At 40.9% G+C, this 19541-nt stretch overlaps 2 protein-coding genes across 6 annotated transcripts in view; both read left to right on the forward strand.

The window, feature by feature from the left end:
- Positions 1-3891, forward strand: part of METTL8 (methyltransferase 8, tRNA N3-cytidine) — a 50751-nt gene extending 46860 nt beyond the window's left edge. For all 4 annotated transcript variants that reach the window (XR_011141920.1, XR_011141921.1, XR_011141919.1 and 1 more), the window contains 2 exons: positions 2909-2956; positions 3510-3891. The gene's annotated coding sequence lies outside the window, so the exon portion shown is untranslated. The remainder of the gene's footprint in view (positions 1-2908; positions 2957-3509) is intronic.
- Positions 3892-11854: 7963 nt separating this feature from the next.
- Positions 11855-19541, forward strand: part of TLK1 (tousled like kinase 1) — a 77282-nt gene continuing 69595 nt past the window's right edge. The window contains exon 1 of one of the 2 annotated variants that reach the window (XM_068948634.1): positions 11855-12326. In XM_068948634.1, the coding sequence (XP_068804735.1) occupies positions 12167-12326 (160 nt within the window). In that variant the 5' untranslated portion in view covers positions 11855-12166. The remainder of the gene's footprint in view (positions 12327-19541) is intronic. The other variant, XM_068948635.1, reaches the window with a different exon arrangement.

Here is a 19541-nt window from a genome sequence, read left to right on the forward strand (position 1 = left end):
GCTTTATGCTCACTGAAGGCTGCAGTAGAAAAGACAGGGAGGAGGCCTAGCAGGCTTGACACCATCTTTTGTCCGTGTTGGAGCACAGGAGAGGGAAAGATGTCGAGGAATTGTCTTACTATCATATGCGGATACATGAGCATTTGTATTTGTTTATCTAATCTTTAGGTTTTATATATGCTCTTGGATGCTTTCTCCATGCCTGTCTTGACCCTTTGTTCTTGAAGTAAGCAAGGAAAAACTATATGACAAGCATTTAATTTTTTTCTTTCTCAAGAGCAGCGAGTGTCCCTTGTGTTGAGAAGAAAATGGAACCATGTGGAAAGCTAGATTTCAATTAACACATCAAAGGGCAGTTTGTGGGGCTTTGCCTATAACTAAGGTTTAGCTGCGTTGCAGGACTGTGGGAATTTTGCATTTTCCTATACACTCACGTTTTGCATTCTTACATCTCCTACTTCTCTACTTTTCCTCTGCTTCTCTGAAGGGGCAGAATGAAAGCAGTATAATCTTGTTGAATATATTCTATGGTTCTTGCTGATGAATTAGATGAACAGCTGCTGGGAACAGTCTGGGAATACAATTTGGTGAAAAAAGAGATGAGATACAAACAAATTCCCTTATGATGCCATTCATTCTCTATGCAATATTATCCCAGAGGGGTGGAAAGATGGGAAGGCCTAAAATTCAATTTCAATTTGAGCTGGTTTTAAAAGAAGCAATTCTACATGCACCATACCTACAAAAGCACACTTTCATTTTGTAGGTACAAGCTGAACAGTTTGTTGTATGTTTGTTTTTTGCGTGTACATAAACTTATTTTTACAGGAGCGACCATTGCGCTTTCTTCTCAGTATTTCCCAAACAGTTACACTAATTTATATATTAGGTAGTTTATAACTCTTCCGTGTGTTTTAAACAAGGTTGGGAGAAAAAAAAAAAAAGCATACATTTTGGCATGCAGGACAATCACAAATCCAATACAGAAAATGAAAAGGAGTGAGTTGATACATGTCAGTGCTCCTGCAATACCCACAGTTCTGCATTGTAAAAATCCTGCCTGCAATTGTGTGTTAAGACTGGAAAATAAAGCTAATCTCTTTCTCAGTTGCATTACAAATATCACACCCCAACTGAAGCAGTGGGCACATTGCTTTCTTGTCTTGCTACTTTACTAAGTTCCTTCTCAGGGTGTCCGCAGCTAGCAGCTTTCAGAAAAGATATACAGAATTAAAATGGCTGTCTACAGAAATGGGAGAGCCAAACATAAGAACTACATTGAACTTGGATAAATTACCATTTCCTTTGGTTCTAATAATTCACAGTATTTTCAAGTGGTTGATCAGAGTTTTTGGTGGGTCTCTTGGAAATATGGGACGTTATGTATAGCCTGTGGCCACACATCACATATTTTGAACGAGATGTCTGTGTTTTACTAATTTATTTCCTTTTATCCAGATTTAGGTAAGTATAGGATAAAGCCCAAGTAGTAGGAATTTGATTCTTTTCTTTTTTTTCATTGATTGGAACATATCAAAACTATTATGTTATGGTATATTTCGGAACTACAAGTTTGGTCACAAAACATAACCATTTTAGAGTTCTAGGAAAGTCATTTTAAATAAATAGTTTAAAATATTACTGGAGCAGAATCTTTCTTTCATGGTTAGATAATTAGAAGACGCCCTCTTGGCATTTATGAAAAATGGAAAAAGAAATAAAAATATTTTTTTATTTAATAATTCTTAGAAACCATCTAGTAGTTTAACAGTAGGCATGAATGATATTTTTGTTTCTTTAAAAGAGTTTGCGTTAGCTCTCAGGATGGAAGTGTCATCAGCTCAACTGCAACTATAGCTTGACACTTTGTACTTCTGTGCATGTGCATAGCTTGATATTATCTAAGTACTGGTAACAGCGATACCTGAGGCTACCGTGGATAAACATTGAAGGTTTCTGATGACAGCATCTTAAGCACAGGAGAAAAGCTCTCGTGTGGTTTATGCTATCATCACAACCCTGAGGTGCTGACAGAGCTTCATTCACAGTTTTCCTGTGAGTTGTTTTTCTGTATTTCATATATCATTTCTGTTTGTTGTTAAAAAACGGAAACAATTTTTCTGTTTCAGTAAATCCAGATTAAATTTAAGTATTAAAAGCAAAATATCTGTTACTACCTTAGTCATTTTAAAAGAACTAAAAATCTCATTTGTCAATGTCATGAATATTGAATGAATGTTTTGGCCAATAGATCTGTATTTTAAGAAATAAATAATTAATCAAGAACAAAGTTTTATTTAGTTGAATTTAACACAGGACCATGATTTCTGCCATGTTATTGTTTGCACTAGTCAACATGACAGTCAACTCTGTCATCGCTATTAACAGAATACAGTGAGTATGGGACGAAGGATTTGCAAAGCTGGCTAAAAAATGTTAATAGCACTTGTCATTAAAAAATCTGGTTTATTTATGTGTTTCTATTTGTTTTCTGTCATGTTTATGTTTTAAAGTTACTAAACTGAGTGGGGTTTTTTTTTTGTTCCTTTTCCTAATTATTTCTTATTTTAAATGGAGGCTTGGTTTGTTTTACTAAGGCCTTGGCTGCACGCAGCAGTTGTACTGCTTTATCTATAGCAGCCAACTTAAAGGAAACAGGTCCTCTAGTACTGAAATTGTTACAGGAAAAAAAAGTAGGGGGATAGAAAAAGACCTTAAATGATCATCTAGTCCATCCCTGTTCTGAGGCAGGAAATGGGTAACTAGGTCATCCCTGACTGATGTTTGTGTAGGCTGCTGTTAAAAACCGCAAATGAAGGGGATTCCACAACTTCCACAAACCCATTCCATCTAATCTAGACTTTAAGTTGACAGGGTTTTTTTGTTCTTTTATTTTTTTTCCATCTAGCGTACTCTTCTTTTCTGCAAATTAAGCCAACTACTTGTTATATTTCAGGTAGGTACAAAGAACTGTTGATCATTGCCTTCTGTGTGATGCTTTTTTAAATCCGTTTTCTCTCCTCAGTCCTTTTTTTTCTGAACTAACCAAGCCCCATTCCTTCAACCTTTCCTTGTAAATTGCATTTTCAAAATAACTTACCATTCTTGTTGATTTCATTTCAACTCCATCAAAATTGTTTAAATTTTTCTTGGAGTGCATTGCCCAAAGTTGCTCAGAATGCTCCAGCTGAGGCCTCAGCGGCACTGAAGATTGCAAAATAATTAGCTCCTGTATCTCACATGCTGCACGCTTCTTAATACATCTTGGAATGAGAAATGGCTTTTTGCAACATCATCATGTTGTTGACTCATATTTAGTTTGATACCCACTCTAACCTTCATATCCTTTTCTGCAATCCTCCAGCGCTGTTAAACTGTCACCCTATTGATATATTTATTTTTGTCATGGGTAGTACTCATTATCTGTAATTTGAGTATGTTAAAGTTAGACTGTTTTTGAAGTTGTCTAGATATTTTGAATTCTGATCTGTTTTCCAATGTGTTTGCAGCCCCTTCCAGATTTTCTGCAAATTTTCTGCAAGTTCACTCCCTGTTCTATTAACCAGCTGTTAAATGAAACATTGAATAGACGAGGACCCATGAGAAACCCCTGAAGGATGTTACTGCAGTGCCATCCCGATTTGTCAGGACACCATTGATAAATATGTCTTGGGAGAAATATTTAACTGTTTGTGTGTCAACTGTTACTTGATTTCATCTACGTCATTTTTCATATTTTATTGCAGGCAAAATTACAGGGGACCAAACCAAAAGCTCTGCTAAAGCACAGATATTGTATTAACTGCTTCCTTCTTATTCAATAGCCTGTTTCCCTGTCTAAGAAGGAAATTAGGTTGGTTTGATGCAATAATGATCCTAAGATTACATCTTAATGTCTTATTGCTTGATTGTTTTCTATCATATTTTTATCTTCATCATGCCTATACACTAACTGCCTCATAACCTATGATAGTATCTTTCAGAGATGGATGAAGTATATATGAAAGTTAGGTCAATTGAACTCTAACTCCAAAGAGAGGCAGTATTTTCACCCTTTCCAGTCCTCTAGGATCTCCCTTGTACTCTGTGAATTCTCAAAAAGCATGAATCATCATGCAGAGATTATTTTTTCTTTTTAAATGCTCCAGGGTAATTTTTAGCCTGTTTTCCGATGGAAATACAATTTATGTGATCACACTGTATACTTGCTTGTCAGGCTGCACAATAACTTTTGAACTTATTAGTCACTTTCCAGCCACATTGGACTGGATAGTAGGGATCTCAAAGGTATCACATTTCTACAGTTTTTGTGAAAATGAGCATGTATATAGACAGTCTTCCATGGCAGGAAAGAAATCAGTCTGAATGAAACCATGATATTAGACACTGGAAAATTGATGCAGAAGAACCTTGTTATGAATATTCCATATAAATTTCAGTCAGAGCTTTCACTCTGGGCTAATCTGAGCAGGAGGCTACGCAAGGCTGCAAGGGAGCAGGCTTTATCCACTGCTATACTTTATCTCAGCTACACGTTCTAGTCAACAGGATCTGAAACCGTCCGTCGTGTCTTAATATCACTTAACCCATTCCCTGCCTTTTCTGGCCTGTGCTTCTTGACCTTTGTTAAAAGTAATTGCTTTGCGTATCTGATCTTAAGATTTTTTTGCAGAGACATTAAGCAGAAAAGAGCATTGAATATTTTAGTCTTCTCTGTGACATCTGTTACTTGCTATCTTTCCTGCTAGATAATGGATGTGAGCCTTCCATTGTCTCCCTCTTAGGTCTGCTCTGTGTGTGGGTGGGTGGGTGGGTTGGTGTGTCTGTATGAATATAAACTTTTATTGGCTTTTAGGTCTTTTCCTAGTTTAGCTCATTTAGTCTCTTAGCCTTCCTGATTTGATCCCCATGTGACTATTCCTTTAAACTTGCCCTTAGTCATCTGTTCTTGTTTGGTGTGATTCATCCTTGTTTTTTAGGTAGTTAAAGAGCTCCTGATTAAGCCATATTGCTCTCTCTCCGTGTTTCCTTTGCATCAGGATAGTCTGCTGTTGTGCCTTTAATATGCCTCTTTTAGTAACTGTCAGCTCTCCTATGCTCCTTTTTCCTTCTGAATTTCTTCCAAAAGATCTACCCACCCATTCATTCCCCAAGCCAACTAAAATCTGCTTTTTGAAGTCCCATCTCTTTGTGCTATTCCTTGTCTTCTTTAGCATCATTACTTTTACTGTTTTGTGATCAGTTAAACATAAAACATTCCTCCTTTCCTCCTTCATTTTATCAGTTAGTACTTTCTGATTAAGCTAGATAATATGTAGAATAGCATTTTCCCATATCACCTCCTCAACTATCTGAAATAAGAAGTTGTTTTCAGTACCTTCAGGTATCTTCAGGGCAGCTTGTCTCCTGCCCTATTGTTTTCCAGGACCTTGTGGGGTGGGGGTGGGGGTGGGGGTGGGGGTAGGAGAAAGCTTGTCCCAAATCTGCTGACTATGGGGTTGTTATCTTTTTCTTGGAGGGTTATGACATCTCTGGACAGAACCAGCGACAGGACACTGGACTAGGTGGCTGTCAGATCAGACTGAGCACAGGAGTTCCCCTACTCCTGGCACAGGGGGCATCCTGAAAGAAGTGGCAGACCAGCTCAGCTAGATCCGGAAGGAGACAGAGGAGCTGAATCTGTAAATTATAGTACTGTCATTTTAATCTCTAATATTTCATTATCTGTCAGGCTTATCATTGATGTTATTTGGCCAAAATTTGAAGTCTGTATTCATCAGTTAGAAAAAACAAAACCAAACCAAATTATTTTTTATTAAAATGACACACAAGAAAGGATTGTAAAAGTGTCCTTTTTCTGGCTGGAATATAGCTAATAGTAGTTAGAGCAGGGAGACTGGAGTTAAGAGGAACATTTCTATGGTAAGAAGAGAAGAGTTTAATTTTTGTGTTGTGTTTGGTTTGAAGGGAAGCCATCTGCAGGCTTCTTAGAGATTTGGTCTAGAAGTAATCATAGCAGAGGTGGATCACTGGATCTGACTGCTGGTGATGATATGAGAAGTAGATGATAAATACAGTTTATGACAATTACACAGATGATAAAAATAGGTCTTTGCTTACATGCTGCTTGTGTCTATTTCTTGAAAGTAGGCTTAATGTGATACCATTTTTTCATTCTGGCTTCTCTTCAGCTTGATATGCTGGTATACGTAGAGAAGATATTTCTGCTGGTATATTACTTATGTATATTTTTTTTTTTACCTTTTAACTCAGAGTTGCCTATATTAAAAAAAACCATAAAGCATGTAGTTTAGTATGTGGTTCAGGGAGACAGCTCTAATTCATTGTGCCTCAAAATTGATTTAATCAAGATCTGAATAACTTTTCCCTATTAAAATATCACTGTTTTCAATCTGATTTAGAAAATTTTAACTAAACATAAAAATTAAGGTTAGCACAATATTCCTATTTGCTCATAAACAGAAATCCAATGTAAGAATCAGGTGCAAAAGGTATTAACAATCTGGGACAATGTTCTATCACAGTAGTGCGTTTGCTGTCACAAGTCACTTGGTGTTTTACTTTGTACTCATGCCAAATCTGCATTTTTCATCTTCTGAACATCAGAGCACAGCCTGGAACATTCTAGCTGTGGTTTAGCCATGACTGCACAGGAGCGTGCCGGTGTGATAAGGGGAGGGTCCTCACGGGCACTCAGCTATATCAGGAATGGGAAGGACACAGTGTTGGAGCTACAGACTTCCAGCATTCCCCAGGACAGGAAACAGTATTTTCTTTTCCTAAATTATACTTTTCCAGAACTCCACTTTCAATCTAAGCTAGAACTGTCAAAAATACTTCATTTTAATGATGAAACGATTTAGGCATTTTCTATACAAGTTGCTGTACCACTCTGTCTGTTTTAGTCAGGAGAATATTTTTTCCCCCATGAAATTAGAACAGTTTGGCTGCTGGTGTGGGCATAGTAATAGGGTGTGTGTACGTCCTTCTGTATATGAGGTATGTGAGTGCATGTGTATATGTGTGGGTATACATGCATTTATACATATACATACATATAAAATTGGTCTACACTGGCAGATATACTGGTACATCAGCATAGCATACTGGAATAGCGTATGTTTGTCCCTTAAAGAAATACCTCTGTAGATATAAAGCACCTTTGTAACAGCATAAAGGGCTGTACTCAGAAAAATTGCAAAAGGGTTGCAGAGAAGTAAAGAGAAACAAATGAGGCAACCCGCTCACACATCTGACGTCTCTGTTACCCAGACGTGCCGGGATGACAGGGAATTAACAGAAAGAATTTGAAGTCTTCTTAACAAACGAAACCTGTTTCACTGGCACCACAAATAATTGATGGGATAAATCAAAAAACTTGAATATTGGTTACAGAAGATAATTGCTTGTTTGAGAAAGATATGACAGAAACAAGGCCAGGGTGCTCTGCTGTCTGTCAAAGAAGATAATTTGCTCCAAGTCCAGGAAGAGGAAAGAAAGCTACGTATTGAATATTTCTGGGTAAAGATATAAGAGGGTATAAAGAAGAGATGCAATGCCATTGGCAGATTTATTATACAACTCTTAATCAAAAGAAGCAGGTGAAAGAACTAACTCACAAAAACATCCAAAGGAAGGACCCTAATGATCTCTGATCCCTGACATTTCCCTGAACTCTAGCTGAGTCAAGAGACTGAATTAAGTTCTGAAGCATATAGCTTTTCCAGTGATGTTATCATTAATCATAACTCTGGAAATCCTGACTTGCATTCCTAGAAAAAGTACAAGCCTGCTCAGTCAAGTTCCTCTTCCATCCCTACTTCTCCTGTTTGTCCTATGAACTTGAGGTCTCCCTTCTAATTACTGGTATAAGTAAAAGATGTTCTAATTTAGAAACTATATGTAAACAGACATTACTCGTATAATCTGCTACATGACCTGATCAGGCACCACCCTCAGATATTCTGGTGTCTGAATTTGCTGCTGGCCTAAAATTTAATCCAGCTAAGATCAAATTGATTTTGGTGGGAAAAGGATAGATATGACATAGCCAGCTATTAAGAATGTGTATGACTGGTGTTAAAATAGTACTATTTCTCATGAGGAAACCAAATTCTATTTAGTACTTGAGAGCAGTGAAGGTGAAGGTCTAGGAACAGGGAAAAACATTCCTCTGTAATTGGTCCCAAGAACATAGAATATTCTTCCTCAAGAACATGTAGGATAAACTTTGGATTGTATCATATTTAGTGTTTGAAATTATGTCTCTTTGTTCTGTAAAGAATGTATGTAGAAGTTTTGAAAATGACATTTGACTTGACTGCACTGTTTCCTCTATAGATGCAAGGTGAATGTCTCTAGAGACTAAAACTCCTGCAGTAGTCTTACTTACTTTCCCTATGCAGCCTGTCAGTCCCTTCCTTAAACCCCTTACCTTCACTATCTCCTAGTTAATTTCTCTTACTTTTTGAAAGATTTATGGGTAGATTGTGAACTTACTGTGATAAGAGTTACTCAGACAGTAATTCCATTGGCAAAGTTGACAGCTTGCGCAATTTTATTTCAGAATTTTTGTTATTTGGCTTTTTTTGTCTTTAGAATAATGAAATTTCATAATCCTTTTCTGTTCTTCAAGCATCCTTGATTTGAGGGTTGGTGCAGTGATCAGCCTTTGATAACTTGCATTTGACATACCCTAATGTGAGAAATAGAACATAGGCATTTTATTCCTTCCTGTTCTGATTTGCATTTTGAGATCCTCTTCCTTAGCAGTTAGCAAAACTAAATGAGCTTTCTCAGACTTAGCTTGGAATTAAGTTTTCCCTTGTATGTGGCACCTTCTTCATTATCCAGTGCCACTCCACTGAAATGGGATTTCCCTGTATCTATTACCTCAAGTTATGGCTGATGATGATATGTGGTGATTACACAGGAAATCTTGGTAGCAGACTGTTCTGCTCCTGGAAACTAGAAGGCCAAAAGAAAAAAATGTAATATTTACTATTTAAAAGAAACGATAAAAGAGTGAGAAATACTTCTTCAGAACTATTTGAGAATTGGATTTAGTTTTTAACATTTTGTGGGGGTAGCACTGAGCTGATTGCCCACCACTGTGAGTAAGAGGTTATCCATCTGGCTACTGGACCATAAAGTTTTAGTGCAAAATGAGGGCAGGACATTGTCAGTCCTCTGAAAAGCATTATTCACATTTATGAAGTCCTATAATAAGGTAAGTCTTTTAGAATGCGTGTGAAAATTTCTAAAAGGTATCAATGAAGTTGTTCTTCTCTCCCACCGTGATACCATTAAACTGATAATACTGAAGCAATGTAGCTCTACAAAGGAAGGGATACTGTAAATCAGTGTCAGCTCTAAAACATTTAAAAAGTAGGTTTTCTATGAAATACGAAGGAGAAACATACCAGCTCCACATATTCTAAAAGCTAAATAGACTGTCTCATCTGGAGTCAGGATATAATTCACACTCTGCTTCAGACTACATCAACAGCTCACAGAAACAAGAGATATGGTTCTGCTGCTATATTATGAAAAGTAGACTGAGAAACTCCAGGATCCCCTAGACCCTAAACTGGATTTTGCAAAAAATACACATTTCTGCCAACTAGCAGTTGTAGTGTTTAATGAGCCCTCTAGTGGGGAATCCTGCAGTGCAGGTAAGTTCACTTCCTGTTCCCTCAGTGATAAGTCTTCTGATACACCATGTGAGATGTTTTCAAGATCTGATTATTTTTCTTAGTGTTAATTTAGGGCAGTTTGCAAGAAATCTCAGAATTTTCAGAATATTGAAACTGCATGTCTGATAGAAGAAGTAATGAAAATGATCTTTCTCTTCATGTGTTATCCCCCCTAGTCATGGTGAGTGTTACTTTATTAAACAAGGAGTCCCAGCAATTTCAGTGGAATACCTTGTAGACAACAGTATCATACGTATAAGCCAAAGTGGCACAAACAAAGCTTGTTTATGTATGTTCTTGTGAGGGTAGCAGAGGTTTGTCTTAACTGAATGCAAATGAGCATAAACAGAGACATTGAATTTCTTTAACGTATTGCTTCTTTCTTGGCATATTTTAAGAACAGTATGCTGCAGGAGGATATACTCATCAGGAAAGGAGGAACATGTTCACTTATGCTAGGGTATGGATTGTGGGATTGTATGTTTTATTTTTAACCTCGCAAGAAGTTTCGATACCAGCTGCTAAATATGAATATTGCACATTAATATTCACAGAGTGAACTAGTAACTGCTTTACTTCATGTCTGACTACTAGTAATTTCTTGGTGTAATTTGCTTAGGTAAAGCCTGAAAAATCTTCTCTATGATCAAGCCCTTAAAAAACAAACACGTCTTGGTCAAAACATCACAATACGTCTCTCTGCCAAAAAAAAAAAAGTTTATCTGTTACTAAATATATGTCCTGTAACAGATCTAGTTAGCAAGTAAACATATTAATTTTTACTTCAGGTTAATACCTAATTGCTAAGAAACTTGCAGCTATGCTGTATACTTGTGGGAGGTGAAGATCTTAGATAATTTGACAGATGTCACTTAGAAAGGAAGAGAAAGAACGGGTAATATCCATGTTGTGTACAGCTCTGCAACCCAACATCAGTAGTCTATTCCTGCCATTCTCAAAATTCAGAAGAAAAATGGGTTGGTAGATGGCCAGGATGTCTCCACACAGCAACTACAAAATGACTTCCATGCCTAGGTGATGAAGATAGTTATCTGTGTATGCAGAATACCATAAACCTGCAAGCCATGATTCTTCTAAATAATCAAAGCTATTGCGGTCCTTAACTTGCATTTATAAATTAAAAGGCTTTGTTCTAGAACTGACTTTACCACGCATCTCGTGTTCCCAGAAAAGATTATGGTAGTTTTAGGGAATGAACAAGTGAAGACTGGGTTTAAATGCAGCTCTACTTGCATTTTAGTCTAACTCAACGGATTTCAAAATGAAATCAGCAATCTCTAAGGCACAGGGGTGCATTTTGTATGACACGCAGGGCCGGGGCTGGTGCACCGCTGGGACCCTTTTGAGAGAGAAACATCTGCGAGAGGTGGTGGTTCTCGGCGCCTGGCTCCTGCCCCGAGTTTCAGCTCCTCCGGTGAGAGTGGACGCGTGGTGCAAAGGCAGGTTACGGCCTCCAAGTAACGCCTCGTCCCTGCAGACCGCGGCTTCCCTCCGACCCCGGCCTCTGCTGGCACGCGGTCCTGTTCGGAAAAGAAAAACACACACTTGAAGTCTAGCAGACCCCCGTCAGCAGCTGGCACCAGATAAGTCTCACTAGGGGAAAAGCTGTAAAAATAACGTTTATTTAAAGCGTGCAGAGAACTGACACGCTCAGCTCTGCCGCCGCTGCCAGGCGCTCACAGCAGCAGCCTGACCTGGGGGTTGTTCTGCGGGGTCCCACGTAAGGGTGACCCCGCACCCGCGGCCTGCGAGGGGCCGCCGCCGCCGCCCTCCCGGCCCCGGCGCCGGCCCCGGCGCCCCGGGCTGCCTCGGGGCCGCGGCAGCAGGAAACCGCCGCGGCCTCGGGGCCGCCTGCTCCGCCGCCCCGGCCCGGCCCGGCCCGGCCCGGCCCGGCCGCGGTCCGCAGGAGGGGAGCAGCCACGGGGGCCGGGGCCGGGGCCGGGGCCGGGGCCGGGGCCGGGGCCGGGGCCGGGGCCGGGGCCGGGGCCGGGGCCGGGGCAGGTGCGGGCCGGGCCGGGCCGGGCGCCGGCGGAGCGCGGCGCTGGCTCGGCTCGCGATCGTGTTTGCGCATGACCCCTCCCCGCCCCGCCTGCGCCCTCCCCGCCCCGCCCCGCCCCTCCCCTCCCCGGCGGCAGCGGCGGCGGCGGCGGGGAAGGGAAGGGAAGGGAAGGGAAGGTTAGCCTCGCCTCGCCTCGCACACAGGCGGCTGCTCGGCGGCGACGCAGTGCAGAGGTGCGGGCAGGTTGCGCCGGCCCCGCGCCCCGTCTCTCCCGCGCCCCGCCTGCCTCCGGAGCCCTTTCGCCGCCGGCGGCCTCCTCTCGCCGCCGTCGGGCCGGCCCCCCGGCCATGAGCGCGGCGCTGGGTGTCCCCCCGCCGCGCCGCCTCCCCCGCCGCCCCCGGCGGCTGCCGGGCTCCAGGAAAGTAGCTTGATGAGTGTCCAAAGTAGCAGTGGAAGTTTGGAGGGGCCGCCATCTTGGTCCCGGCTCTCCACGTCCCCACCGAGCCTGCAGGGCTGCTCGGCGGCGGCCTCGGCGGCGGCGGCGGCCTCCCAGCTCCCCGGCGCGCCGCCCGGCAAGCCGCCCAAGGAAGGTAACGGCCGCGCCGCGGGGCTGCGCGGGGGGCCCGGCCCTCGGGGAGGGGCCCGGCGGCCGCCGCCGGAGGCCGGTCCCGGGCTGGCGGGCGGCGGCAGCGGCGGCGGGGGAGGCGCGGGGTCAGCCCGCGGGCCCGGCCGAGCCGCGCCGGGGGCGGGCGGCGGCGGCGGCGGCACCCCGGCCCGGCCCGGCCCGGCCCGGCGCGGGAGGAGCGGGAGCGGGAGCGGCTCGTTGTTGGGCGGCGGAGGGCGGCGCGGCGCGGCGGGGCCGGGCGGGCGGGCGGGCGGCTCGCGCGTTTCGCGCCCCGCCGCGGCCGCCGGGCGCGGGTGACCCGCGGGCTGCGCCGGGCGCCGCGCCGCCGCCGGCTGGAAGGAGTCGGGTGCTTTTGGCATCATGGAGGAGGGCAGGGGAGGAGGGCGACGCCGCGGCGTTGGTTGCTGTCGGGAAGGCGCCCCGGAGAGCGGTGGGTCGCGTAGCCGCGAGTGACAGGGCACCGTGCAGCCACCGCGGAATGACTGCAACTTTCTCCTTTCCTCCATCACGTCTGAGATGATAATATTTTCCTCCTCCCTCCCCTGCTCCTCCCCTCTTGTGTTACACCGACAGCGAGAGCAGGGTGTTGTGGGTGTTTGCAGGGAATATCTGTATGAAGGTTATGAGCAAACAAGTCCTTTTTTTTTTATTATTCCGTTTCAGTTATTGTCTGTTTTTCCTCCTTGCATTGAAATGCATTGCCACAAGATGTAGCAGTTATACAGCTAGTGGGTTGCTCGGTGCTGTTAGCTGAAATAACTACTTGCTGAATGTCAGTCAGTGGTGGAGGAGAACTTTTATGCACAGATACATGCATACTGAACAGTCGTATCGTGTTACTTGGTGTGCCCCGGTTTAACGAATGCCATATAGTTTTTCTGCTAAAGTACAAAACATTGTTGGCCAAGCAGGAAACTTTCTACCTTAAAATAGGAATAGTAGTGGGATTGGGGAGTCTTTGTATTTACAGTCTTGCAGCTTTTTCAGTTGGTAAGCAGTACAAGGACTTGATAACAAGGATTCAGTATCCAGCAAATGTGTAAGGAAGTACCAGTTCCTCTGATTTTTCCATGCCGGTAGCTGTCAGAGTTGTATCACTCTTTGTCACTTTTGCACACGCTCCTCTGGGTAGATTGGCATGAAATGCTCTAGAAAATACCTGGAAAGAAATCACGGTGTATGTTAAAGATGCTGAGTAAAGTGGCAGGCATTTTGTGCTCGTGTTCTCTTGAAAACTGAAGCTCTTAAAAAACAAAAAACAAACAAACAAAAAAACCCACCACCACCAATAAAAAACCCCAGCTAAATATATAGTTTAAGTTTATTGAGCGTAGGTTTCTTCACTGCCACGTTTGTTATGAATATGGGTGAATATAATATTCATATAGAGGGAATATGAAAGGTATTTTTGGATGCATTTTGAATACCTGGCATACAAGCATGAAACGATTATTGCAGCACAACTTCCATATCTCTTTATTTTAAACAGTGCTCTTTGAGTATGTCTGTTTAGGCATGGAAAAACATTTTTGTAAAATTAATTTTTAAAGTGGTGGTGATGTTTTTTACATTTTTTTTCCTTCTTATGACTTAAGCTGTTTGATTTTTCTGCGTACTGTAATTTACATTGTTCATATAGATTCAGAGGTTAGAGAGCAATCACAAAACCCTGATATGTGCTTGGTATTGTAATTTACTGTATTTGCGTAGTGTTTTTGTGTTGTGGTAATTATATGATCTCACGAGGCAGTTCTGTTTGAAAATCAGTGTAAGCTCTCAGCAAGGCTTGTATTCATATTTTGCGTTTATACTTATGGAGTGTTAGTAGCACACCCTTATGTAGGTATATTTTGTGATAAAGTATCTGTGCAGTAGAGCATAGAATAAAAACATGCTGTTAATACGTCCATAGACATTGGCTTATATATGTGTAAGAATTATGTCGGATCCCTGCTAAACTAGTAAGTTTGAAATATTTGAAATGCAGTGCGTTTGTAGGAGTTTGCGCTCCCGCTGATTCTTAACTTGTAAGACCTTGTAACGATAGCAGAGGTTATTAGCTTGTTTGAAGTGGTGCGTAAGGATGTAGGCCTACGTTAGATCAGAGAAACACTCTGTGCGTTTTCTGCGTTTGCGTTAACGTCTATATGCCTATACCATTTTTGAGCAGGTAGTATTTCCAGATACGATGCGTTCGACACTGAGTCGAGCTTGTGGCCTAGTTTTGCCACTGGATTTGTTGATTCAAATCCCGTTCATTGACTTCTGTGGCAGTTATGCCTGTGTTGCCTTCAAACGCGCAGGCCTTCAGAGCGCGTCATGTGTGCTGTGGTCTAGCCGGCCTTACACGTGATTCATCTTGAAAGTTTAGCATGTGCCGCATTTCTCACACTAGCTTTTAAAGATTCCAGTTATTAAGAACATAAACCCCCAGCACCCTGATTTAGGAAGTCCTAAAAATATTCTCTGAAGCCTTAATTTGGCGAAAGCAAAAAGAAAAGCTTTGGTTTATAGCTGTCACCCAGAATTGTTTTAAAAAAAAAAAAAAATTCCGTGACAGTATTGAAAAGGAACTATTTGGACAATACAGGGTGAAATTGAAGAAAAGAATTCATCTTTTTTGAAATGCACTACAGATTGCACTAACTTTTTTAATTATATTCTTAACAGCTATACTTCTGGGGTACCGTGGCTTAACTCTATGGATCTGGAATTTTGTTTTAGGGTTTTAAAATAAAAAGATTGGAGTGGACTTAAGTACAATTGTATCTGAACAGTTTTATTACACCCGAGCTATCTCTTGTTTGCATTTCAGTATCGTTTCTAAGTTACCACATACTGGTTTTGAATTTTATATGGTCTCTTACAACTTTTCTAGCTCCTCAGATATTCTTGCATAACATACTGTAGTTGTGTCAGTTATTTTATATGAAAATAACTTGTGTGGTATACTTGGTCATTTACTCAAGAGCCCTACAAAATGTGCAATCAAGAATATGGGAAGAGCTGTTATGTAGCATTAGATGCAGTATGTGAGTGGGTAGATAAACCTTGTGCTGTAGCTCATCGAAGGCCGTCCTGCAACTTCATGTTCAAAGTTTGTTAGCTTTTGACAGATTTATGTGTGTAACTAATATAACCAAAGGACATAGTTAGAAGGTGCTGTTTTGTAACCTGGGGATGTTCAGGTTATTATTAGACAAAGCACAGAGAAGAGATTTTGGGGCATACATGTATGAATATCTTGGAACTGCTTCTTTTTGGAGGCTGGGGGGGGAGGGTAGCAGTGCCACGGTGTCCGATAGTCAAGCGTAATACTTAGCAGGCTGTTATGTGTGCATGCTGTTGGTTTTAAACATTTTACTAAAAGCAAAACAAAGTGCCAAATACAGCTCTGAACTACTATGATAGGAATGTGAATTTCAGATTTAGAATTAGAGCTCAAATTAATGTATGATGACAACATGGTAAATGAACCCATGACAGTTACTTAACACTGTTTAAAGAACTAATGTTACAGATGTAGCAAATTTTGATGGTGAATCTTTTTTCTAGTTTGATAAATGTATTTATCATTTTCATTTATTATTACCTAAAATGTAATGGTAGTTGTCCATCTGAGCCTATAGGTGCAGGTTCTTCCTTAAGTTTCCCATCTAGAAGATACTTCTACATGCAGATTTGTGTCATGCATGCTACATGCAGTATAGTAGTATATGAACATGAAAGCTACTTGATTTTATTAAAACTTCTGTTTTTTTCTCTGTTGTTTGCTTGTGGCAAAAAACTCAACTCTCTTATTTTCTTAACCAGCAACTTTGTTTATTGTTGTTTCTTATCATTTAACTGTAGATGTAGAGCTCTGAGGATTTTTTTGGATTTGGATGGTTTACGTGGGAGCAAAGTAGTATAGGAGCAGTTCACAGTTAAAGATGAGAGTGTATTTTTACTTAGAGTGAACATAGCAATCATAAAAGATTATTTAGGCCAACTATAGTGTGAGCAGGTTTTGTGTAAGGCTTACTGTTGTTCCACTGGTATGCACAGATTCCAGCTTGTAATATTGCTGTTTTTGTTGCACATGTGTTTCTTAGAGTGAGCTGATGCTTTTGACAAATTCGTATGAGATGTTATAGTATGACCAAATGAGAAAAGGGAAAAGAAGACTTTTTTTTTTTTTTTTTAAGTGTAGGCCCATCCTTATTGGAATCTAGTTTTCCAGAAGACAAGCGCTGCAGAGAATTGAGTAAATGAAACTTGGATTACTGTTTTGTTTTAATTCTGGTTTAATCTGCCTAGAATGGGGTTTCCCATTAACTTATTCCATTTTAAATGGAAAGAGAATCAATATCTCTTAGGACAGTCTACATTTATTTATTATTATCTCCATTCAAATAACAGGTATATTATTTCTCTTTTTTCTATAATTTTTTTCTTGTTTGATTTTTTTTTTTTTCCTCTCAACATTGAGTTGAAGTAAACATGTTTCAGTGTAATAACAGTTCTGCAGTTAGTGTTGACATTACTTTGGATTTTCTTAGAGCTCAGTAATTCTAACTGCATGCAAAATACTGTTCTGAACACTCCTAGGAAAGTCTATTTTGTGTGTGTGTGTGTCATGGTCAAAGTTAGATCTGTAGAATTTTGCTACCTAAAGAAAGGATGAGAGATTATGGAAAATAACTCAAGTTTAAATAATCCTTTATACTTTTTGTCGTCTTGATATAATTTAGTGTTTTGAAGTAGTATTTGTTCCCAATCTAGATTACCCCCATATTAGATTTCTTACCTCCACACTGAAATTTTGGCAGAAGTAAACGAATTTAAATTTAGTAAGCTAGGTGTGTTTATGAAGTGGAATATTTCTTGAACTGTAACTCCCTTGCAACACAAAAGCATATAAAGGGAAAAAGAAAGTTTTGGCCTCACTTTATGAGCTTCTCTTTTGTTTGGTTTGGTGTGTTTTAGCTGTGAAAAAGGAAAAAGGAAATTTGGTTTGCTGGACTGCTCTAAGTGGAAAGAAAAAAAAAGTTGAGGAGGAGAAGAAAAGTAATTAACTTTTCTATTTAGAAGAGCAGCGTTGAAGGATAGTTCCATGGAGCGTAGTGTTATAGTTGCTGGATAACAGTTAAACAAAACCCAGAAAAGCTCCTTGCAGAAGCTGACCTCCAAAACACAGTCCAGTTCCCAGGGTGGGCTTGTGAGTCAAAAACCTGTAATGCGTCATTAAAGATCGCAAGGGACAGGTACTCCACGTTCAGTATTTAACAACAGAGGAGGGGTGGTGAGCTGGATGAAGGGTTTTCGGGATCCTGTATCCCTTACCCAGAGCCAAACCCTTGTTGAGATGCTCTGCTTAGGAGAGAAACTAAGGCTCAGCTTCTCACTCGGACACTGCCTGTCCTGGGGACTTGCTCCTGAGCAGAGCTCTGGTATGGGCTGGAGAAAAATCCTGGCACCCAGCCTGTCCCTGGGGAGGATGCAGTCGGTGGTGGGACCACGGGTGCCTGCAAGCTTTAGCAGGGCTTACTCAAACACGGTCCCACAACGCAGGAGCTGAACGGTTTAAGTGATGGTGGACATGCCGAAGACTGGTGAAGGGGGGAAGGCTGCTGTTATGAGCCTTTGTGGGTGGGTCTATGCTGGAAAAATTGACTGAAATCAGAGTGATTATATTGCTAATTTTAATCATGACTTAAATCAGCGAGCAGGAAATCCTGATTAAATAATTGTTTTTAATTTTATTTTGCATTTGTGGTTAATTATTTTTCCTAAAGAAAAGTTGATTCTAATTGGTCTAATTTGATCATATTTCTTGCGAGGCAGGAGGGTACGCATCTATATGCATTTATTTAAGTAGCTATGTAGCTTAGATTCTTAATGTTTAAGAAACATAATTCCCCATCTTATAGATAGCTTTTAGCTGACTTTATTGGCTAAATAATATGAATCCTAATTGTGCTAGATATATAAGAAGAAATAAATATATCCAAATATGTTTTGCATTTAGAACAGATTACGGAAGTAGAATTGTCTGCAGTTTGTGAACTGAGTCAGTTATTTCTGGTCACTGTGCCTTTCAAGACTTGGAATTAATAGATAAATCCAATCTCCAGTCCTTCGTGTTCATCATTTGGAAAAGAAGATCAGACTTTCCTGCTTTCTAAATTGTCAGTTATTCTGTCAGCATTGAGTGAACTGAATTGAACTGAATGCATTATTGACTTGAACTAGTGGAGCAACAAACTAAAATAAAAAAAAATGTTGTCAAAAGTTGGTTTAGTGCTTCAGAGCTCTGGTTCCAGCTGCTTACTCAGGACTTCCGTCTGTTTGATAGTTTCGCTGTCATTAGGGCGTTAAAACTTACATTGGTCAAATGTATTTTTCACTCATATGAATTTAATAGATAAACTTTAAATCTCACTGTAGATTGTCATCCTTTGAAATTTAACTTAAACATTTAACACTGAAGGGTAACACAAACAAGAGAAATGATCTGCCCTATTAAAGATCTTTTTAGCTTAGGAGTTTGATGAGCATTGGAGGCTCACAGATGTCCTCAAAAAAATCAGAGAGTGAAAGTTAGAGGCTGCTAGTTGATTACAAAACTGCAAAGGGAATCTGGTAGAGGTAGAATAGGGATTTTCATCCTTTGGAGCTTCAGTGTGAGACAAAAGGAAGGTCATGGGAGAAGATGAACATTCCTTGGTACTGTCTCCACTTGCTGGGAGGTAGCAGCAGAAGCAGTAAGGAATATATTTTGTCTCATCATGATATCTGCACAGTTTTAGCTAGGTGGAAACTTAAGGGCATTATACTTTCTTAATGAAGACGTTATGAACAGAGCACTCGCTCCTTTAGTGCTTTAGAGATCAGTATGAGGGTAACAAAATGCTAGAATGCCTTTTAGAGGAAATGAAGCCTGATCAGGGTCACTGGGAGATTTGCAAGTGCTGGATTCTCTTTTCGTTAGACTTCTACAGCTATACCTGTAGGAGAATAAAAATTTGTTCTCCTTCTCTGAAGCATAACAGGAAATCTTAGTGCTTTAAGAGCCCTCCATTGTGTGCTGTCACATACAGCTAACCTTTTAGATATTTACTAATTTTCTGACTGTACTTTGAGCTCAAAGCATATCAGTGCTTCAAGCACTGTGTCCAGCAACTGTAGCTCCTGGTGG

Source organism: Struthio camelus, chromosome 6, assembly GCF_040807025.1.
Source record: "Struthio camelus isolate bStrCam1 chromosome 6, bStrCam1.hap1, whole genome shotgun sequence".
Taxonomy (NCBI): domain Eukaryota; kingdom Metazoa; phylum Chordata; class Aves; order Struthioniformes; family Struthionidae; genus Struthio; species Struthio camelus.